The sequence below is a fragment of the Miniopterus natalensis genome, chromosome 2 (assembly GCF_054644295.1).
Source record: "Miniopterus natalensis isolate mMinNat1 chromosome 2, mMinNat1.hap1, whole genome shotgun sequence".
In the NCBI taxonomy this organism is placed as follows: Eukaryota; Metazoa; Chordata; class Mammalia; order Chiroptera; family Miniopteridae; genus Miniopterus; species Miniopterus natalensis.
Genome location: NC_142082.1, coordinates 162,222,863 through 162,247,394, shown reverse-complemented (window position 1 = coordinate 162,247,394; position 24,532 = coordinate 162,222,863). Strand labels below are relative to the sequence as shown.

The 24,532-nt window shown below is 35.0% G+C and overlaps 1 protein-coding gene across 4 annotated transcripts in view; it reads right to left on the bottom strand.

Moving 5' to 3' along the window:
* Positions 1–24,532, bottom strand: part of EPS8 (EGFR pathway substrate 8, signaling adaptor) — a 148,756-nt gene that overhangs the window by 48,367 nt on the left and 75,857 nt on the right. For 3 of the 4 annotated variants that reach the window (XM_087814775.1, XM_087814777.1, XM_087814776.1), the window contains 5 exons: positions 15,531–15,610; positions 13,972–14,048; positions 5,335–5,402; positions 3,518–3,679; positions 1,695–1,844 (listed from right to left, as the gene is read on the bottom strand). In XM_087814775.1, the coding sequence (XP_087670901.1) occupies positions 1,695–1,844; positions 3,518–3,679; positions 5,335–5,402; positions 13,972–14,048; positions 15,531–15,589 (516 nt within the window). In that variant the 5' untranslated portion in view covers positions 15,590–15,610. Of the gene's footprint in view, positions 1–1,694; positions 1,845–3,517; positions 3,680–5,334; positions 5,403–13,971; positions 14,049–15,530; positions 15,613–24,532 lie in introns of those variants that run through there. The other variant, XM_016197430.2, reaches the window with a different exon arrangement.

Below are 24,532 nucleotides of genomic sequence, written 5' to 3'. Positions count from 1 at the left end.
TATATATATAGTATTCTTTTACCATAAGCACAAGTACTCATAACATTTTAGACCTGAAAGGACACTTAAAGATTATCTAATCTGTTTTCCTTATTTTATAATTAAGGAATGCTCATGTGATGGTGTGGTCAAGGTCACATTGCTAGTTAAACAAGAGTGCTAATGTAACCCAGTCCAGTGTTATTTCCATAAGAACCACCTAGGTTCAGGAAGACACTACAAACATCACGTCAAAGGCTTTCTGTTATGTGGGAGACTAAAACTGAAGATGCCTAGAAACCCTGAACTTCCCACAGGGGGCTACTCCTAAGAAAAATGTGTGCAGGAACATTGTAAAAGTCCCATAATAAAAGAACTCAAAAGTGACACTACAAGGTGATCCATATAAAAGAAACCATATCATATTTCATTGTATTTATATTTTCAATGGCACTAGGAAAAAGAAGTCTCATGCGGACTATGGCATCAAGCAGTAAATGCACATACTGCAGCTATAGAGTGGTAATTGAACTTTTAATTAGGACAAAACAGTGTTCAGTACATCAGTTTCAAACACATCAACATCACCATCCCCTATGAAATAACACAAAACTGTCATTCTCAAAACTGAAGTTCAGAAACTGTAGTTAGCACAACTCTGTTTCAAGTGGGGCTCCTGGGACAATGAGGCAAACAGCAGATTTAAAATGTTTTAGCTAAGTCTTCAGTTTTTAAAATGTTTGAATTAACTTTCACTATATTTTCAGAGCTAAATATTCACTTTAATATTTACTGATTTAAATCTAACCTTGCAGAATTCTTAATATACTTTACAACTTTCAAAAGGCACTATACAAAAATCTGATGGAACATTTCGTATACAAATTACCTAAATGCCACAGTTCTTTTCAAGTAAGATTTTTAGAAAGTCATCTATGACATAAATTGAAATAAACATAAAATTATAAAATATACTATTTACAGTTGATCTTAAATTATCTTATCATATTTTAATATAAAAGAAATACAGAAAAGATCAAGTGACACTTTATGCTAATCTCCCAGTATTTCTTTATAAGATAAAAATTACCTGTATATTTTATGATATACAGTGACACATCATAGCTTTGGTAAAGCATCAATCAACTCAACCCAAAATGATTTCCCTTTTAGAGAAATCAACTCATGAAATAAAGAGATTCAAGGCTGGAGTTAACTTCTAATGTCCAAAAAAGCATAACAAATTATAATCACTTGAAAACTACAGTGTACTTTGAAATACAAATCCTCAGACTATAGCATGTTATACTGGTAACTATGCTCTACTATTTTCGCATTATCACTAGGGATTACAAATCCTGAGCAATTATTCAAGTCACATAATTAAATGGGAAACTTTAAATCGATATCCTAGAAAATGACTTGTTGCAACAACCCATGCTTTGTGATTGGTGGAGAATAATATTGTGTGATTATTTCTTGCCCATGAAGCATAAAATCCAAGTCATTCAAAGAAGAATTTAATATATTATCTATACTTTTTAAATAAATAGAATGCATCTGATTTTTTAAATAGTGTTCTACCTCCTCTCTATTTACTTGGCCTGGAAATCCTAAGGAAGACACTAGTACCTACAAGCCACATGATTGAAGCAAACAACTGCAAAGCTGCCAGAACATCTGCCTAAGAGAAAGAAAGTTCACTATTCTTTTACCTTAATCTCATCACACTGGAAAAGATGAAGATCCGGTTTGTTCTGAGTTGGCTCTTTGCACACCAGGGCAAGAATCGAGTCATAGTTACAGGAGTGCATCACAGCCTGGCAGTGCTGGATCGTGTTTAAAGGAAAATTCTCCAGTTCATTCTACAAAGTAAAAATAGAATTTGCCTTATTTTTCATTGTATATATAAAATCTATTCCACAAAGAGCTCTAGGCATGTACAAATAATTTTTAAAGTGCGCAAATCATACTGACAATGAATTTTAGTAAACACTGGTAAATACAGAGGATGAGTAGGTACAGGCTGGGCTGCATGAAGGGTGGGAGAAAGAGCAACTAAATGGAGATAGTTCACAGAGAAATGTAGTTAGGCTCTAAATAAACAGAATACTGAACTTAGCATTTCTGATTTCCTCAGATGATGCCTTTACCAGCAAAAAAGTAAACTGAGGGCTCTCTCCAAAATTATGCACCATCTCACATGATATTCTTTTCCCTCTGACTATGTAATATCAGAAATTTTTTAACTTAGACACTGTAGAGTCATACACACAAATATGCATATATACATATATACATATAAATGTTAGGCTAAGAATAATATATCATTTGTACATTTTCTATTTCAGTGAATCTCTCAAAGGCAAAAATTCACTATATAGATAGAATCCAGCCAAAAGCATAAAACAGGGTCAGAAGGATCTCTATAAGAAATGCATTTATCAAAATGATTAAGGAATTTGGTGGTATAAAAGTGAATACTCTGTGACCTGTAAAGGATCATACAAATAAAATACCAACAGATTAAATAATCACAGTACTTCTTAAAATAAATGAACTTTCTGCTCACCATTACAATTCTGTATTGAATGAGATATTTAAGGTGCTTATCCTGATAGTAATGGCCTTACACTACTGTGAGTAGTGTCAGGATGCAACTGATGGGAGAAATTGTGGTTTGCTTTTTTAAGTACATAAAATACAATATCCCTGATAACTGGAACATAATTATGGACACCCATAGATATACATCACACCATAAATTTATTCTAAATCCTAACTCCTAATCCAGCAAAGGTGAAACAAGAAACGCAGGTTCCATTAAAATAGAATGTAATTTCTAAGCCATACTAGAGAGAGAATAAATTTTCTATCTTTCCTAAAGTAAATTAATAATATCCTTCCTCTATAATTACTTGAAACCATGAGGATCAGAGAAGCATTTGGTTGCTCTTCTCCTTCAGTACACAATGGATGCGATGAAAGGGCAAATTCTACCCCGACTCCTATCAGAATACTCCAATGTGCTCACAATAGTTATTTTCCTTATCTCAGGAGCTCAAATCCTATTAGATGACAGGGCTCAGAAAAGTCCTCTTTTAAGAGCTCTAGCATCTTACCTGCCAGTGCTTGTGTGAAAAAAGGGCCTCCTGTGGGGTTGATGAAAAGTTAATACACACACAACCCTTTCATCCCAATTCACTCATTTACCGGCATATAGCTCAGCCTATCATGTAATTAATCTATGTCACAAAGTCTTATGTCCCGCTGGGGCCTTATTTTAGACTGTGTATTTTTTCCTCACTTTTTCCATCTTATCATGTGTGGTTTTAAGAAAATATGCCTCTATATCTACTTTAAAAAAACTGATTTTGCAAATATAAGGTACATACTGTATTTTTTTTTTAATAGTTGACAAAAATATTTTATTTGGTCAAACTCTCACCCAAATTTGCAAACAATCTGACCTAATTGTAAACATAAATACTTGCAGAACTTTCTTAAAAATAAAATCATACAAATTTGACAAACTTGCCTTTGATTCTAAATCAATCAGGCTCACGGCTCTGTCATCCACTTGAAGAATCATATCTTGAGTCCACACTTTGCCCTTGGCATCAAGCAACTTCAGCTTCCTTATTCCATCATCAACAGTTATCATAGCATCTTTCCGATCCAGAACAAAGGTAGTCAAGTGCTTATGATTCACAAAAAAGAAAAAATATTTGTAAAATACTCCATCTCTTAGTACACAGTATCCAAAAAAAGCAAAGCTAACCTAATTGAAGTCAACTAGCAAAGAGGTGAGGGACAAACAGATTACTCTAGAATTTCATGGTTATTTTACTGAGATAATAAAGTCAAGCACAATTGGTTGAAGAAAGGAAATGATGCTTTGGATCATAAAATAGCTAAATCTGTTTAATACTCAGCAATGTTAAATGACATGAACATGTCATAAAAACAAATTCTAAACAGCTTAAATAACATTCTCTTAAAATCAACCCCCCCCCCCCATTTTATTCCATTGTCATTATTTAAATGCTGAACAGAGGGCAATCTACATGGAAGCTTGAAAAACTACACAGATAACTGAGAGAAGCAATAGCAATTCTAGTCTGTAACAACTGTCAAACTTTCTCTCTACCAAAACCACTTAATTAAGCAAGGCTGAGATAGGTAGAAAACTGAAAATAAGAGCAATTTAAAAATTACTTCCCCCATGTACACTGTTGGTAGCATAATAAATTGGTGCAGCCACTATGTAAAACAGTACTCTGGTATTTATCTGAAGATGTGAAAACACTAATTCAAAAACACAGGGGTCTATGTTTACTATAGCCAAAGTGTACAATAGCCAAAATATGGAAACAACCTGTGTCCATAGACGGACGAATGGATAAGAAAATGTGAGATATATACATACACATACACATATATATATAGAGAATGTATATGTGCATGTATACACATACATACGCACATATGCATACATATATATGCAAACACACACACACACACACACACAATCCAGTACTACTCCGCCACAAAAGAAGATGAAATACTGCCATTGTGACAACATGGACGGACCCTGAGGGTATTATGCTCAGTGAAATAAATCCAGAAAAGGACAAGATGACATAATTTCATTCACATGTAGAATATAAAGCAAGAAACAAAACAAAAACAAACTCATAGATATAGACAACAGATTGGTGGTCACCAGAGGGTCTGGGGTGGGGGGAGGGTGAAATGCATGGTGACAAAGGGAAACTAGACTTTTGATGGTGAGAAGCACGTACTGCATACAGCTGTCAAGTTATAATGTTGAACATCTGAAACTTACATTACTAACTGATGTTACCTCAACTTAAAAAAACAACTTACTTCTCTACTTAAATATTTTCTATTCTTTAAGCAAAGGGCACCTCAAATCTAATTAAGGGCAAATATCTTAAAAGATAACAACGGGGGAGGGAGGGAAACACTGTTTAAATAGATTTAGTAATGACTTGAGATAAAACTAAAACTACACAACTCACTAAAACTATCCAAGGCTTAATTCCAAGAAAATTCTCTAATATAAAATAGAAGCCTTTGTCCTGTCTTTAACAGAAATAGGGCTGACAGTGATAAATGAGCAATTAATTTTAATTTATTCTATATGAAAATACATCCCAGACTAACAAGATACTTTTATTCTTAACATCTGTTTTCCCCAAAAATCTAAAAGAAAAAGGTCAATGCAATATAGAATACATCATAGGCATGAAATAAAACATAATTTTCATTGGTAGTAAAATGAACACTTCAAGTTCCTTCTAAGTTTTAGCAAATGTCAAAGCCTCTTACTTCAACGCGGTACTGGGATGTATCTGACACACTGCTGACACTGTCACGTGCATAATTCTTCCTCTGTTCTGAAAGAGAAGTTTAAGAAGGCATTATTTACCCCCTGATAGGCTGAGGCTCATATGCCAGTGTCTTGTGGCCATCTCCAAAATAGTCTATCTCACATACGAATACAGTAGTTGACAAGTCACCATTGTGTCTTATCTCTGAAAACACTCATTCTTCACATTAACTGGAAAAGCTACCCGAAAGCGTAAGTGAAATGCATGAACAATTTGACCTAATATATATCTGCACAGTCCCAAAGGCTAACAAGGTTATTAAGATAGTAAGAAAAGGTATTTTGCCCAAAGGCTTTATTAATCAGGGACCTACTGTCTGGGAAAAGGATAACAACTGGTTTGTAAATTTCATCTTTTAGGACACTGAGAACAAAACAGAATTATAAATACTGTCACAGATACTGTATTATGTGAGTTAGACCACTAAAAATAATAGACACTGCAAGAAACATCTCCTTTCACAATATCCAAACTATGGAGAGTGTTAGAGGAGATTCAAAACACGATTCAATCACACTAATTGCTGTTAAACTTTAACAATTTTCACGCACACACATCTACAGAACAGAAAAGTGATACTCAAACTTGTAGATATAAGCTGTTAGAAAAAAATAAGTTAGAAAGCTACTGCACCAAACTATAATAAAGCAAAAATAAACCTTTGATTTTCTTTTGTAAAATGCTGCAAAACCAAAATAAAGTATAAAATATGTGTAGGCAATATTTTGCATTTGTTACTTTCTAATGAAGAAAGTTGCTTATTTGTAAATTCAGAGTTGCCTATTTCTTCTAAAGCAGAATGCTGTTTAAAAAAACAGACAAAAAACTATTTTAAATTGTAACCAGAAGATTTGTGATTCTACCCTTGGCTCTGTGGCTAAATAGGAGACTTCATTTGGGCAAGACACTTAACTCTGGGCCTCAGGACCCTTTTTGCAAAATAAAAGGTTTAAACAAGATCAAACCACATGACCCCTCCAGTACTAAAATTCATTTCACACACACACATGCACGCACACTCCTTAGCTTTTCTAATAACCAATTTTTTCAAAATATAAACAAGCTTCTTTCATTTAATATGGAAACCTGTAGCTCTTCCTACAACAGAAGTTAAAAGGTCTGTTAAATATAATAGCAAATCAAGTACAAAAATGTAAAGCACATATACAGACTCAGAATGGTAACTCGTAGAATTATTTAATAGCTTCGATAAATTCTTGTTTCATAATGCATATAAAAGTAATTATCTTTTCATTCATATTTACTTTAAAACTGAGATAAAAATCCATATGCCTTATATTATGTCACTCAGGTATTATTGCAATATATTCTATTTTTGTTTTTGCAGCATTAAAGTTACATAATGAAAACACACACACTATAAAATTCAGTATCTGCTACCTTTCTTTTTTTGTTTGGATGATGACCTGAAGAAGTATGATCCATCTGGTCCTACCAAAATAATGTGATCAAAAGAAAGATCTGATTTCACCTTAAATTTCCTGCTCCAATATACAAGACATAAACCTTCATTTACATGACTGTATTATACATATTTTATTTTATTTTTTTTTATTTTTAAATATATCTTTATTGATTTCAGAGAGAGGAAGGGAGAGGGAGAGAGAGAAATAGAAACATCAATGATGAGAGAGAGTCATCATTGATCAGCTGCTTCCTGCACATCCCGCACTGGGGATCGAGCCTGAAACCAGGGCATGTGCCCTGACCAGGGATCAAACCTCAATCTCCTGGATCCTAGGTCAATGCTCAACTGCTGAGCCATGCCCAGCCAGGCTGTATTATACATATTTTAAAAAGTCAACACAAGTATGATTTTCTGATTATTATTTAAGCATTAATCAATGTGAGATATTAAAAAATGGATAACTGTTGTAGAAACCATTATAACTTTTGGAATACAATATGTAACTCAAGGACATATCTAACTATAGTATTTTAGAAATAATGACTATTTCAGAATCACGGGCTCATCATCTTCTAAGACAACTCTCTATGGCAAGCTCAGCACTTGAAGTTCTACTTCCTTTGGTGTGACCTGAGAACAGCAAAAGCAATGGCAATGGTTGCCATGGTATCCCGTTAAGATATGGCAGCTCTAGGATGTTCAATAAGCGACAGGCAAACAGTTTAAGGTAAAAAGTACTGTATTTTTTGTAATTTAAGCATTCTCATTATGAAGTAGTAAAATCTGTTCTCCCAAATTTCCTAACACATAGTATCTAATCTCAAAAAACATATTTTACAGAAATAGAAAACATTATCAGATGGTATTTGAAAATAGTATGATGTTAACTGAACACTCTGATCGCCTAGAAGATACGGCACCATGTGCAATATTACAAATCAAGAATCCATTTTAGGAATTCAAAAGCTGCTATCTCTTTGATGTCATACAGTAAATAAGTTGTGTGTTATGAGAAAAATATCCTAAAAATGCAGAACTGCCATAAAATGGTTTTATAAATGAACAAGTAGTTTTAGTGATTTAAGTCAATGAATAAATGAAGGATAATATTAACATTTTAATAGGAAATTTTGAAAGAAGGCTTTGAAAGGCAATTACGGTACATTTCTTTTTTATGAGAATCGTATGTACTCTGAAGTACAGTTGTAAATAATAATTATGCTCCAAAGCTGAATATCTCACCAAAAGCCTTAAAACAGTGTGAAAATCCTAAATTAAGTCTCAGTGATACTCAATATAAAGCCTCCAATGACGTTCACCACTTTCTCTAACAAAGTTTCTCAGCCCTGGCTTCACATTAGAATAAACTTTAAAAAATACTGCTGGAGTCCCACTGTCTAGTGTTTACAACGTAATTGATCTGGGGTGCAGTCTGGACAGTGGGACTTATAAAGGCCACAGGCAATTATTTTGTGCTGCCAAGGCTGAAAGCCACTGCTTCAGAATCTGAGCAAATGCCAATTCATCTACTATAGCTTATCTCTTTAAATTGAAAAGTTGTCTTTCAAAATTAATAGTGTAAATCAAAGTCAAATAGTACATTAAATCATAATAATGAATCTAGCAGTAGAGTTTTTGGTTTCTAGTGTTATAAGCTGCTCAACTCCCATTATAAGAGCAAGTCTCAGTCTCTGTCTCTCTCTCTTTGAACCAATTAGAACCAGGAACAAACTTTACTTGATTATAGTACCACTGGTTATGTTTCACTATTTTTCCTAATAGCTTTTATCCAACGGACCAGAATCTACAAACCTAACATGAAATTAGGTGAACTCAGTAACCAAGGATGAAAATTCTTTACATATCATTGTAACATTACTGAGTTGATATGTTGCAACAAAAGTTGATATTAAACTTTAGTATTTTTCTCTGGAAAAAAAAAAAAAAAAAAAGAATTGCTTACAAAGTACGGATTTGGCAATTAAAGGGAAAAACTTATACAAGCAGCTGCTGAGTATTTCTCTTTAAATAGACAAGGAACTACAGCTCATATTACATCACATTAAAAAACTATCAACCAACAGTGAAGGAGAAATCCTTTCCCACTATCTCAGTGTATCATTTCCATAAAGGAGAGGTGCTTAATGGGAATGAGTAAGGAGTACCAAGCAGCAATGACAAGCTCTTGTTATCTAGATAGCTACAATCACAGTTTGACAAATCAGTATCTGAACCAAGATACAGCTGTTAAAAACAAACAAGGTCAATTTTATGAAATTATATTACTTAAGAACTTTACTTGCCTGTTCAACAAGTTGTTAAAACAGCTTATTTCATGAGAAGAAAGGAAGCTTCAAAATTTTCAGATAAGTGGGGAAAATTGCCAACTATCCTTCTGAGTCATGTGCCCTGGCACACTTTGTGAAGCTGAGTGTTGACTCTACCACTGCCCAGCTTCCTGGGAATAATAAATAATCCTAGGCCACTTACTTCTTAAGAATTTCAAAAAATTTTTTGCTAAAAAATATATTTAGCAATGTAAAATAAGCAAAACACACATTGTAAATAATGAGGATAGAGAAAGAGAAATTTAAGTCTTCAGTGCCACTTAAACGTATAAGCGAGTGCTTGGGCTTCAATGATGACAATTAAAAAGACTCTCTAAACCAAGACCAAGAGAATGAGAGGGACAGAAAGAGAAAGACAGGCGTAAAAAGAAAAATATGTGGGGCAGACACCTGTTAGTAAAAGTGGTATATTCAGGAATTTTACTCTGAGAAAGGTGAGGCAAACACTGTGTAAAAATACAATGAAGTTTACAATCACGTCAATTATACAGAAATCGTGCAGTTCATAGGTTACTTATACTCAATTCTTATTGGTAGCTCCCTGAGAAGAAAAAAGAAAAGCAGGAAAACACAAATATATTTTCCTATCTGCTAATATCACAAAAACATTCAAACTTAAGGCTAAGTGAGATTTGAGAGAGTGCCTGTCCATCATATTTATCCATTGTTACTTGGCCTCCCAATGATACATTTCTCAAAGGTACTATAAATGTTGGTAATGACAACAAAGTATTATTAATTGATAATTCTGTGAACCTTGAGTTTTTCTGGAGACAGGATGAGTATGACTTAAAACAGCTGATTATTTATGGTAAATGGTCATTTTCCAAATTCAGCAATATCTAATTTAAAGGGAAGTTACTCTTCTAGGAAGTTCAGCTATTCAGAACATTAAACAATTCCTCTGAATGACAGACATGTCACAATGTCTATACATTAAAAGTTGCACATTTTAATGTATAGGTTCTAACGAGTAAGACTCAATTCCTCACTCTGAATATATTTACTAACAAGAGCTTCTCTCTAGTTTCTCAGCCACGCATATCAGAATCAATGCTAGCAGCAAGCAAGTTAACAGGGGAAAGTGACAGGTTTGGGACCCAGTCACATGGAAGCAGCAGCCTCAAATATTCAACAGTGAAAAGATTCTGAAAGTGATGAAAAGGTAAGAAATATGGCCTTTAGCACATCACAGTACACAAATCAGTGTGCACACCTGACCCTCTGAGTCACTGACGAGATAACAGGGTCCACACCCTGATGGGAAGGAATATTTAATACATTTTACAAGTATTTCCCATAAAAACAATTTTTAAGTTTTAGTGCTTAAAGACTGACAAACAGGCTGGCCAGAAAAAAAAATACATATAAAAATTTAATTCCCAGATAACTAGCCAAATGATGTGTGACCATCAGAAGTGGAAAAGAAAAAATTAATATTTATCTTCCTAAGCAAAAAGCCCATATGTTGTCAGGGACTTCAGTAACAGAGCCTCTCATATGCTGGCTTTGAAATGGCTTGTATAATAATGAAGAAATGACAAAATAGGGTTATTAAAAATGCAGCATATTTTAACTGTTTTTCTTGAATAAATTAAATTAATATACATCCAAAGGAAGCAATTTGATTGCCAAAATTGTGTTATTCAATATACAGTTATAGGTTTATAAAAATAATTTGTGGAACATAAGCTTAAAAAATATATCATGAAGATTACCTCTTGATCCTATCAAAGTACTGTGATTAGATGTATAGCATCATTTAGATATATACAAATATTAAAGTTGTTGAGGGCCTTGATTAAACTGAGAACACGGGACTAAAAGTGACTCTCCTATACTTATCCTCACTGCCATAATAGGCTCACTACTTCTATTTTCTCATATAAACTTATCACAATATTATTATCATTTTCTACTTTATAGATGAGCAAACCAGGCCCATAGGTTAAATCATTTGCTCAAAATGGCAGCCCTTTGGTAGCCTGCCATGACTCGGCTGCAGATCACTGGGCCTCCAAAACCCATGCTACCTCTCTGATCACGTCACTGGCATTATGGTGTTAGATGTGAAAAGTGTCCCCATGAAAAAGGCAAGCTGCACGAAACAGCATCTTGCCTGTGTCAGTGTGTAAAACACAGCAGCCATTATTGTGAAACTCATCTTCCAGTACACTAAATAGGATCCTCACCTCCCTCAGAAGTTAATATACCATCCATGAAGGCAATTAATTCTTAAAAGATTTATCCAACTAGTTTAATCACTGTGAAAGGAGAAATTTTAAAGAAAATGTATGCATTGTGACAAAATAAACTACATTACAAATCTCTCCTTCACAGACTTTCTAGTTACAAAAAGGAAGTTAAAGCTATGCAGACTAGCCCATCGCTGTTCCATTCCCAGTCAGGGCACATGCCGGGGTGGCGGGCTCGATCCCCAGCAGGGGGATGCGCAGCACGCAGCTGATCGACGGCTCTCTCATCATTGACGTTTCAACTCTCTCTCTCCCTCTCCCTTCCTCTCTCAGAAATCAATAAAGGTATATTTTTTAAAAATAAAAATAAAATAAATAAAACTATGTAGACTCGGAGGCTAAACACTCCCAATGTTAACTAAATGTAGTTGAAATTTCAACTAGAATTTGTTTATTGCAGGGGTCTGTTCAAAGCCTGCACACATTTCACTACTGGCATCATCTATCCATCCATTCATTCCACGGCATTTACTGAGAGTCTGGTAGAGAGAAGGCGTGTGTGTGCCTTTGTGTAGGGTGTGTTAGGAGGGAGTGGTAGGTATTAGATACAAAGAGAAGGAAATATCTGCAACTTCCAAGAACTTGAAACCCTCTTACTTGTAAGCCCAATACATTGTTAAGTCTCTTTCTTCCTTATAAATGCTTCTTGATTTTCCCACTTTCTATCCCTCTCTTTATGTCTGTTTTACCTATACACTGTTGATTTTCATCACAAGACATAAAAATTGTCATTTCTTACAATCAAGATTTTTAAAGTTATGTGACTTTGAGAAATCACCTCACCTTAATAAGGGGCCTCAGCTTGCTTTATATGTAAAAAGGGGAAAATAAAAATGTATTGCTTAAAAGCTAAAGATTTTCAATCCTTGTATATATGATTTTATAAAGCTGCTGATAATAACAACATAAACATTAAAATTTGCAGATGAGTCCTACGTTTTTACCCCTTATTCATTTCTTAGCTCTCTGAAACAAGACTTCTGGGCCTATATTATTTGTGAGAAGATTAATACTGTTTCTGCTTAACGAAAGTCTTAGGGCTATTACATTTCTATCCATATGCACTAAATCTACCCTCAATGCTGTTACTAAAGAGACCCAAGGTGAATGTGATCTATTACACCCCCCCGCCCCGATTAAAACACTTCAAGGGCTGGACATTCCCTGTAATCAATGTCCAATTCATTAGTATGATTCTTCCTAATATGGATCATGTGTATTTTTCCAATCTTATTTCACAGTGCACTACCTTGTACCCTCCAGTTAACACCAAACTATTTGCAGTTCACTAATTCATTATATTCATTCTACAGGCATTCACTGAGCATAAATTATGCATTAGCAACTGTGCTAAGCTTAGTGAATTCTGAAGCAAATATGGCAAATATGGCCCACCTTCATAGAATTTACAGCCAAGTTTTAAAAGAGTTTATACTACTGTTTACAGTCCCCTCCTGTGCCCAAAATGCCTGGAGAACACTACTTAACTTTTGGAGTTCATTTCAAGGCTCAACTTAGTCTACAAAATCCCACCAGACTACCTCCTCCCTGACCCACAAAGAACTTGATTACCCCCAGTGCACCTTATACACACTGCCATCCAAGCTTATTTAGCTCTTTATGATGATAATATATTTGCTAGTCTACCTCCTCAGTAAAATGGCATACAAGCATGGCCATCTCTTACTCCTCTTTGAAATGAATGAAAGAACATGGAAATAGAGACCGTGATGATCAAGGCCTAGTGCACAGAAGCACTTACAAAATATTTGTCTAGAAATGAGAGACAGAAGAAATTACCTTATTTTTACCCCCCCACCAAAATTTTCCTTTTCCAGGTTCTTTAAGGCATTCTCTAGAAGTGCCTTAAAGTCAAGGACTATATACCACTAAATAAGTATTTGTTGAATATATTCTCTAGATCTATAATTCACACCTACTAGACCCTGTGAAAACAAATGCCTTCCTAATATGTGGTCCTCAACTTCTTTCCAGTAATAACTTTTATAACTGAAGTTTAAAACACATTATTTACAATGTGAGACCATCCAAAAAGAACAATGGAAGTTACAGAAGGATCTGGGAGAAAGCCTGCTTGTTTTGCAGTGCAGAATGAACTTATATATGCACTACTGGTCATACTGTAACACCACCCAAAAAGTTCGAGAACTATGAGGAACAGGTTCTGCCAACGGTCATCCCACAATCACCTGGATCAGTTCAACAAGCATGTCATAAGTAATTAGGTGGGAAAGTTCAACAAGTATGTCATAAGAAATTAGGTGGGAAAATCCACCTAGAGCACTGGTGCCATACAACAGACTCCTGAGAAAGCACTGAAACGTTCTAATTTGTATGCCAGCCAGCAGAGGCCAAAGTTTTGACAGTATTTATAAAAACTCTTTTTAAAAAACTCTTATCTACCACTACTTCATTTCAAAGAATACAAAACCAAGCATGGGCTCAAACTATGACTCTGAAAATTTAATTTGTAAAAAAAATGTTAGAAATATAATTATACCATATCAAATAAATAAACGTACCATAAAGAGCCTTTGCACTTGTTTTTGAACTCTGTTCTCTGTCCATCTGGGAAAAGGTAGGTGATGATCCGTAGCCACTGTAATAAAAAATAGTCATTGCGCTGGGTTAAAGTCCAAAGTAAGTAATAAAAATTCAAAACTATCAATAAAAATTCCAATGCACAATAATCACCATGTGCTTTAAACAAACATATTGAACTTATGCTAACTTGATTTGCCAAAATGAGACAGATCCTGTTCTGGTGAGTGGTCAGGAAATAGAATATACACCATGCTCCTCAAACGAGGACTCAAGCTGGTGCAAATCACAGCCTCCTCTCAAATGCGAAGTTAGAACTGAAGCCACGCAGATTCATCCAGGGTGAAAGTGTCTCAGGAGAGTTTAAGTTTGCCATACGGAGCAGTGGTAAACTGCTCCGGTTATAAGAAGCTCTCAACAATTCAAGCTATAATGGAATATTCACTATTTTCACAAATACTTAAATGCAGTTAACCAAAATAACACTTCATCATTAAATTTGGTCAGCTTTACCTTATATCTAGCTTCCTGTTCCTAATACATTATATGAAGTAAACAGATCTAAATTTTTTATTTTTTTCTATTTATTCAGTGAACGTTTATTTGAGCTCTAAACTAGAAGAGTAAGTGGTAGGGGGTTTAGGGGAACAGGGTATTATTAATGAAACCAGTAAAATAGTTACGATAGAATGTGATACTGGGGTAAAATGAATAGCTATAACACGTAGGAGCAAAGAAGTGCTCACTTTTTATCAGGATGCCCAAGAATTTACAGCCAAGTTGACATGAAAGCAGAGTCTAAAAGAATGGGAAGGAGCTCTTCAGACAAGTGGAGAATTAAGTGAGGGAAAGGCACCTGGACTTGGCTCAAGAAAAAGCATGGTGTCTGCGGGAAAATGCATCTGACTACTCATCAACACTAAAGAGATTTACAATAATCTTTGTAGAAAGAAAAAGGGAAGCAAAATTTTTACAATATGAAAGTTTTGAAAAATGATGAACAAACTATATACGACAATGGCCAATATAAAATAACATCGATAGTAACCACAATATGTAAGGCAGCGGCCACTTAAGTGAGGGTGGTGATTTCAAGTTAATACCTGGAGCCATAGGGGTTATTTTATTTTACACAATGGTTAATATCCTTAGAGACTGGACTAGATAACATCTAACTCCCCTCAAATGCCAATATTTTATGAAAAACATTAAGAGAGTGCTCCAGAGAAACTGAAAGTTCTGAAGTAGAGTATATACTCAGCTACAGAAAACAATAAAGCTTAAAATGCCAGAACAAAACATCTTGTATTAAATCACTGCCCGTGGAGTTGATATTACTTAACCATATTTTTCTTACCAGAAATAGCAAACTTATCATGATAACATATTAACATATTATCATATGTTACAAAGATATTATATATTAATCAGGAATTAACTACAGAAAGAAATAAAAATAATATTTTCATTAAAAATATAAAACAAAACCAAATCAAAATTTTAAAAACCCAACAAATTAAATATAAACCTTCCAACTTACTTCATTTGAGATGCATACATTCCAAAACCACTGGGATGATTAGAAACATGACCATTCATCGTGGCTTTCAATCATGTGTTCTAAAAAAAAGAAAGGTACGAAGACTGAAGGCAATAAAAGGGTCAAGACACCTCAGTTTCAAAGTTATTCATTCAACAAATATTTGTCACTGCCAGGGTGATGCTGGAAATACAGAGACAAACATCTCCACCCTCAAAGAGCTCAGGTACACGAAGTACGAAGGGACATATAAACAAAGATCCAGCTAACATGTAACATTAATATACTAAAATTGTTAGCAAATTTGGGCAACTAAAAAAAAAAAAATCAAACTCATAATCAATGGTCAGTTTCATGGAATTGTACTTTGTTTATTGTTTTATTACAAACTAATATAGAGCAATTCAATTTAAAAACTTGAGAAATATAGGAAAGTATAAAATACATAAAAGTTTAAAGGGGAAAAATATTCCCCTGAGTCCTACCATTTAAAGATAATCATATAACAGCCCTGTCAAGTTCCTTCCAGTCTTTTTCCCTGCATCTGATTTTCTCTCCTTCCTCCCGCCCTCCTTCCCTTCCTTCCTCCATAGCACAATGGACAATATCTTAAACATATACACTTAGATACACCTTTTTTACAAGATGTGTTCATTTAAACATTTCTTTTACTTTTCACAAGGAAACAATTTTAAAAATACCAGATACTTAACTTCAGAAATAATTTTCTAATGTTTCACAAATCGAACAAGTTTCCTTTAAACAAGAGGCATAAGTAAAACTTCCTTCTTGCCAAATCCAATGGCTTTTTCCCTTTTTCTCTTAGACAATACTGCTACACCCAATTTATTTCGATTCACTCCTGGATAGTTGGTATTCCCCAGGTTCTATGGCACTAAACTATTTTGGATATTGTCTTATTTTTCTCACTTTCATATATAGGGTGGGGCAAAAGTACGTTTACAGTGTGAAAACACAAACCAAGAGGTTTATTCCTGTATTATTACTTATTAATCAGTGTATTATTTTCCATTTGAATAACTGTAAACCTACTTCTGCCACATCCTGTATATTATATTACTAAAGGAGAGGTAGGTAGGACATGTCCCAGCTTTCTTACAAGACACTGGCAAAGGGAGTAGGAGTATTAACAACTACCAAGTTACTACTATGTGTCAAGTACTATCGGGGTAAACAAAACCTAGTCCCAGCTTTGGGCCAATAGTCTAGTGGGGAAAAACAGATACTTAGTGAAAAAAAATTAAATTAAAAACTGTTACCCTTCAAAGAGAAAATTCAGAATGATATGGGGCCATATAATTAGGGAATTGAGAAGGAAATTAATTCATATTGAGAAGGCATAAAAAATCTATATTAAAAAATGGTATTCAAAACCTAGTAATTTCCAATTAATTCTCGCGTTCAGATGTCAGGTCAATCACAACGTCCTCAGGAAGCTTTTACCTCCACGAATAGGTAAAAACGCACTATCAGACACTCAACACTATAAACAATTTTGCAAAATACTGACCACGGTTATGTTTTTCATTTGCTTAATTCCTGACTCTTCACTAGACTATCAGCTCTATAAGGGCATAGACTTTTGTTTGATAACTGATGTTTCCCAAGCAGTAAAAACAGCAGCAGGCATAAAATAGGTGTTCATTAAATATTTATTCGAAGAAAGAAGGAAGGAAGGAAAGTCCACATCTCACTTCAGAGTTTACTGTATTCTTAAGGAGACAAATTGATCCATATGAAACTCATAGTAAATAAGTATCAATGTATGTGGCTCTATTTGAAACCCACTAGCAGGGGTGGGGAATGTCTGGCCCGAGGGCCATATACTGCCCCCAAAATCATTTGGTCTGGCCTTGCCAAGGCAACCACAGGCAGGACTTGAAATTCAATAAATCTAGGAGCTTTTTCATAGCTAATTTTAAGTTGATAATTTTGTATGGCGCTTGAATGATATTATAAATATCCAAGTGACCCTTGGCAGAAAAAAGGTTCTCCACCCCTGCACTAGAGGTTCAAAAAAGGGAAAAGCCATGCCAACTGCCATAACTTTTCCAAGGGCTAGAACTTGACCTAGATCTTAAAAAAATGGTTAAGATTTACAAACACTCCAGTTTAATTCAAGCTGTCCTGAATATCGTGCCCATATTTATTTGTAGCTTAGAAGCAAATTTCTAAATTAAGGAACAAATATCAATCTCTACCCTAGATAAGTACTGCATTTATAAAATTATATTATATTTATAGTAAATTGATCTATTCTGCTTTTATTGTTGTTTGTTTTCCTTCAATTTATACTTCAATACAGTGGTATACAGGTAAACCATTTCTCAGGGGGAAAAAATGAACCCCTGATTTGTAGTGCTTGCTAATTTCCACGGTATTAATATTCCCACCATGGCCCATTTCAAGCTATTAATGGTTTATAAGCAGCTTACAAAACTCCTAAATGTTTTACAATTGGATCCCATAAGCCTACAGAACCCAGAGAGAGTACATCAGTATCACATTCTAGAAGTCTGGCCAGGACAGAGGAATGGAATACCTCTATGAATCTAGAGCTAATGGTTAAGACACAGGCGTTCACTACCTCTGCCACAGACTAGCCTAATACTCAAGTCCATTAAACCTGTCTCAATTTTCTCATCAGTAAAATAGAGATAATTCCTGGTCTTCCTAGATCCCAGGGCTAATGAAAGATCAAATGAGACAGATGTGTATGCAAGTTTCTTTCAAATTAAAAAAAAAAAAAAAAAAAGTACTCTTTCAAAATAAGCTGGTTCATTCAGAATTAAACTCCCAGGATTTGTACTGATTTTGATCTGGTTTGCATTTTAAAACCACAGCGTCTGGTTTTAATGAAAAGTGATAGCCACAGTATCTCACCTTTTTCATGTTTAATTCTTTATGACAGTCAAATAAATGCATGGTTTGTGGGTTACTTTTTAAATAGTAATCTGTCAGAATAAGAGACCATTACAAAAGGGAATAGAAAATGTTGACTTGCTAAACTGAATTTTAAATATAGAAACTTTTGACATTTGGCAATCATAGTTTCACTTGTCACAATGTTTCTGTAGCAATATAGAGGTTTTCAAATATTTAAATGTAGCATTTACAATGCACACCTTGCAAAGGAAACTATTACAAATGTTTGTTTTCCTTTAGGCTTTTAAAAGACATCCAATTTATACCTATATTGACCATATGTACAATTTAGAAGAACTATCAACTCCTACAAAAAAATTAGGTATTTTAATTTTTATTAACTGTTAAAGCCAAGGAGATGAGGTTTTTCTTTATCACTTTAAGTTTAAGCCTCACAAACTCAGTTATTCTACTAAATTATCTACTTAATTCTGCTAAAAGTGTACACTAAAACTGTCATAAGAGCCTCTGAAAGATTTTAAATAGAGCATCAGTTTCTTCATGAAAACACTTTTTATAAGTCATAGTTACTATAATTTTTCCTCTTAACTTCTACAGAAAATAATAGTATCGGGCAATTACAAAGATAAAAATAAAAAATTTAAGATCTAAGTTAAGTACAACAAAAATGTTAAACACTGAAATTTTAAAAGGAAAGTAAACAGAATGTATAAAAATCACTATAAGAAGAAATAAATGAGGCTTATAATAAACTAAATCAGCAAGTTAAATTTGTATTAGAAAGTTTTAAGATCCCAATAGATGGATGGATGGAAGGAAGGAAGGAAGGAAGGAAGGAAGGAAGGAAGGAAGGAAGGAAGGAAGGAAGGAAGGAAGGAAGGAAGGAAGGGGAAGGAAAGTTTAGATGGCCTTTTCTTTACTCTTGCTTGCATCTGATACCAGTTTTCAAACTGATGAATACATAGTCATGACTCGATGTGAGAACACCACCTGCCCAATCTGGCTAACACACAACTAGTAGCTCTTTGTATACTGAGCTGTCTTTAAAAATAATTTGTTCTCTGAGAAAATGTCACAGACTTTTGTTTATTTAAGGTTTTGCTTACTTGTTTGTTTGGATTTGACAAAGCACCCTGAAGCATATACACTTCAATTTCAATTTAATTCATGGCTCTCGGTCTAAGTTAAAACCAGGATGGGGTGCTTATCACCCTTATTTAAGGCTTTACCTAAAAGACCATTGAGATTCGTTTTTTAAGCAACACACTGTGACACTGTCTACCAATGATTGTGCTTAAAACGTAAAAAGATAAGCAATTTGCTTTAAACTTTCTGAATCACTACACAGTGTCTCCTGCAGCATCTTCTAGAATGACTACTTTTCAATACCTTATCAGTACTGTTGGTAGAGATGTCACCATCTATTTCCCTGTCATTTGGTCTAATACTTAGAAATAAAGAACTTTTGTGTATGAATCAACTTGGAAAACTAATAAAAACATTCACACTTGTGAAAGTATCACAATAATTTTATGTCTTGAAATCAGTACATTGTAACCACTTAAAAATAATTATCCAGGTTCCTCTTTTTTCATAATTATGACAAAATTCTTAGGTTGTTTATAAATCAGAACATAATTTAGGGGAGAGTCTATGTTCAAATCAGAAAGTTGGTTTAACAAACTAGCTAAAGAAAAATACTCGTTACTAAAATTCAATAACCAACTTAAAGAAAACACTTTGGCACTAATTCTATGTTCAGTATTCTGACAGATTTCACACGCAGGCCTAACACAGAGAAGAGCCAAATATACTCTATTACTACTGTTTCAGTATCTCCCTCTAATTCTTGTTGCTACGATGGCATCACAGCACATGGGCACTGCTTGGATGCTATACATGGAAAGTGACTCCTATCTCAGTTCAAAACATTGTTAACACCGCACTGATTTGAGAAAATGTGCTAATTTTAAAAAGAACAACTGCTATCTATTGGCCAGTTACCCTGTACCAAGTTATTGTGGCAAATGTTTTCTATCCATTATCTTAATCTTCACATTAATTTTTGAAGGACTACTTTTCATTCTCATTTTATAAATGACGAAATTGAGCTAAGGAGATTAGGTGGCATTTGGGTGTTATTCTGAAACTCTTAAAAATCATCTGGTGCCATGAATGATTGAACAGCAATGTCCTATCTGTTTCTTGTATCAGATATAATCACAGGCAGAGAACAAGAAGAGGGAAAGAAAACAGCATTCAGTGAGGCCCCGCTTCATGTGATATTTTGTAAACCTCACCTCATTCTACCCTTAGAGCCACATGCTGAGGCAGGTACTCGCTCTGCCTCACAGAGCGAGGGGACAGCCTCAAGTGAGTCAAGTCATTCGCCTAAGTGGTAACACAAGAAGCTAGAATTAGAACCAGGATTTAAACTCTGACCTGGCGGACTTACATCCAATTTTCTTTCCAGTAAGCTACACTGCCGGTTTGACCGCTGTGTGCACTCCAGAAGTTCTCAGTTCTTCTCATGCTGGGTGTTTCAATGATATTCTTTACTTTAGTCAATAATTGTCCTTAAAATAAGGTACTGAGAAATGTTAGCGTGGAAAGGAAGGAAAGAGGGTTTGCTTCATGGAAGGGGACAGCCCAAACAACAGGGCCACTATTTTGTGAAGCAGCTTCATTAACATTCTGTTCACCGAGCAAGGCGAAAAAACTGTCCTCGGGTCCATAAATACCACATATTAAAAACTACTTTTAATTACAATGTTGTAAATGCATTAGTTAAGCTGAATCTGGCTTTCAGTAATAACAACTTTTCACTGCTTAAATATCTAAGAATTTATTTGTATTTCTTTAGTGGGTTCATTTTTTATCATAGTTGAGACAGTTTCTAAATATAAAAGTGGATCTACTGAGTGTTTCGTCCCTATGTAAATAGCATGTCACACTCATAAATTCACCAGGATCATTTGCATTTCTTCCATTATAATTAAATACATATTAAAGGGGGAAAGGCAGTAAGCCTCCAATTTCACTGGAATCTTCCAACAGCAATAAAAATATGGCAGGAAAGGGAATGATTCAGAGAGAGAAGAAATTGTCCCAATCTCTAGTACCAGGCCCCCGGGCCCCCTGGGGTTGGGTGTGGGGAGATATGGTGGTTGGATCAGATTTTGAACTATTTCTCAGCAAGGTTTCCATTAAATTTCGCATAGTATGAGGAATTTTAATGTATTTATTTATGAGTTTTCCTCCTTACATGTACCTTCCCTATACAGGCTTCAATGTATGTCTCACTGACTATATTCTTTCCAGGATTAACAGCAGACTTACAGACAGCCTCGTATAAGGATTGCTATAATAAACTCACTTTTAGACGGGCATATACTTTACCGGGGGACGTTTTTGATGTAGTTGATGAACTAAATTAGGTTCAGGTGCCTCCTCACTACTGCCACCACCTTAAAGAGATTGTCATTCATTCCTCTGCATGCAGTTGAGGTCTAATTAAAACTGCAGCTAAATTACAGGGGTTTTTAAATTTTTTGCAATGAACTTTTTTTCTTTTGAATCATTTTAAATTTATAGGAAAGTAAAGGTGGTACAGAAAATTCTACTGCACTCCCCATTTGCTTATTGTTAACACCTTCCATTAGCATGATACAGTTGTCACAATTAATGAACCACTATCTATATTTTATTATTAACTCAAGTTAAGACTTTACTCTGAGTTGCTTAGGTTTTTTTCACCTAATATATTCTTCTTTTCCAGAGTCCTATCCACAATTCTACATTACATTTAGTCCTTACATCTCACCAGGCTCCTCTATATGTGAGCATTTCAAGACTCTTCATACTTTTCTTGACTATATTAGCTTCCTAGGGCTGCTGTAACAAATCATCACAAACTGGGCGGGTTAAAACAACAGAAACTTATTCTCTCATAGTTCTGAAAGCTAGAAATCTGAAATCAAGCTGTTGGCAGAACTCAGCTCTCTCTGAAGGCTGTATGGGAGGGATCCTTTCTTCCCTTCTCTGCCTTCTGACGGTTGCTAGTAATCTTGGCTTTCCTTGGCTGCAGATGCATCACTCCAATCACTGCCTCTGTCTTCAAGTGGCCTCCTCTGTGTGTCTATCTGTGTCCAAATTTCCTCCTTCTCATAATGACACCAGTTAGTGGATTAGGGTCCACCCCAATCCAGCATGAGCCCATCTTAACTTGATTTCATCTGCAAAGACCCTATCCAAATGAGGTCACATTCATAGATATGGGGGTAGGACTGGAACGTATCTTCTTGGGGACACAGCTCATCCTGCAACAATGACCTTGACAGTTTTTGGAGAGGTACTGTATTTTGGTGTTCTATAGGCTGTCTCTCAGTAGGGGTCTGTCATGTTTCTCTCTTGATTAGACTGTAGTGGCAGGTTTTGAAGAGGAAGACCACAGAATATGTGCCATTCTCATCACATTTTATCAAGAGTACCGGTGATTTGCACGACATACCATTGTTTATGCTAAACTTGGTCACTGACTGAGGCAGCATTTGCCAGGTTTTTCCACTATAAAGTGACTTCCCTCATCACCACTACACAGGCCTCTCTGGAAGGAAGTCATTAAGTGCAGCCCACACTTAAGGATTAGGGTTACGCTCCACCTCCTTGAGGAGAGAGTATCTGCATAAATTATTTTGGGTTCTTCTTTATAGGACATTTATATATTCTCCACCATTTATTTATTTATTCTGTTTTTAAAATTGAAGTAAAAAGATGGAAAAAGAAAAAGTAAGGTTCGAGTCATCAAATACAAACTCCTGATTACTCATCCCCTGTAAAGCCCCTATTTCAGGTGGTTCAGACAGGATCTGAATTAAGCTGCCGTTCTGGCCTGGGTATGGGGGGGGGGGGGGGGCGGATATCAGGGCACAAGAGCGATCCCAGCCCTTAACAAAAACCTTAGCTAACACCACCAAAAATTGATCAGAATTTTTAAAAGTAAACATTACCTAAGAAGCTTAAATCCTCACAGAAACAAAAAGTTGCTGAGTATGAATTCTCAGAAGGGGTAGAAGAATATTCACCACTGGCACCAAGATAAGAATAAAAGTCCAACTTTTTCTGCCAATTCAGTTCTCAACTGAACACATTTCAGGGAACAACATTTTGAAACAACAGGGAGAGAAAACCATCCCACCTACCCCAAGCCATCCCCACTCCCCAGCGATTTGGTTTTTTTTTAAATCTCTACGTTTTGTTATCAGCCTTGAGGGTTATTATTCACTGATAAGTCTACGAACCATAGTGACAAGGTTCCAGAATTAAACTTTGTGCCAGTAACTAATGCAAACAAAAACCACCAAGGAAATGAGCATCTCATATGATACATTTTTTATTGCTAGATATCCCTTTTCCATGGATGTGCCAAATGCTAAATCAGTACAGTTCAACATACAAAGGCGGACAGATAAAGGGCTAGCCAGGCATGATGTAACCCAGCTGGCTGTAAAGACAGGAAAAATATGTTCTAAAATTATCTTTAACGAAATAGAAACTCTTGAAGTCAAATTTCATTATGACGTATTATATGGCCTCTAAAAATAGTAAATCATAAAGCCTTGCAGGTACAATGAGAAGAGTTGTAACCTACAGATAAGCCATAGCATTTTAATATTTATGCTGTTGCCATATAACTACCTTCCTCTGTATTACCTTAAGCAAAGGCCTTTAAGCAATAAACAAAATACTGCAGATGCTTCACTGCATTTTCAGTACAGTTCCTTAAGAGGATCAATGGTTTCCAAACTGTACAAGATAATTTTTATAAATGGTTACAACCTACAAAGTGGGAAATGCCACCTTTAAGCATCTGTCATACTGAATCCATCCCACTTTACTAAAACATAAATACATCTCCCTACAGTTATGACAAGAAAAGATGCTTAATTGTTAAAATATACAGGACTTTCTTAGGCAATAGAATTTTTTTAAATGAAGGTTAAACAAAGCTTTCTACTGTATTATAACATACATGCTTACGTCACCTTTCCCAGATATTTTTTAAAAAGATACTGCTCATCTCAAGCGCTCTCTTC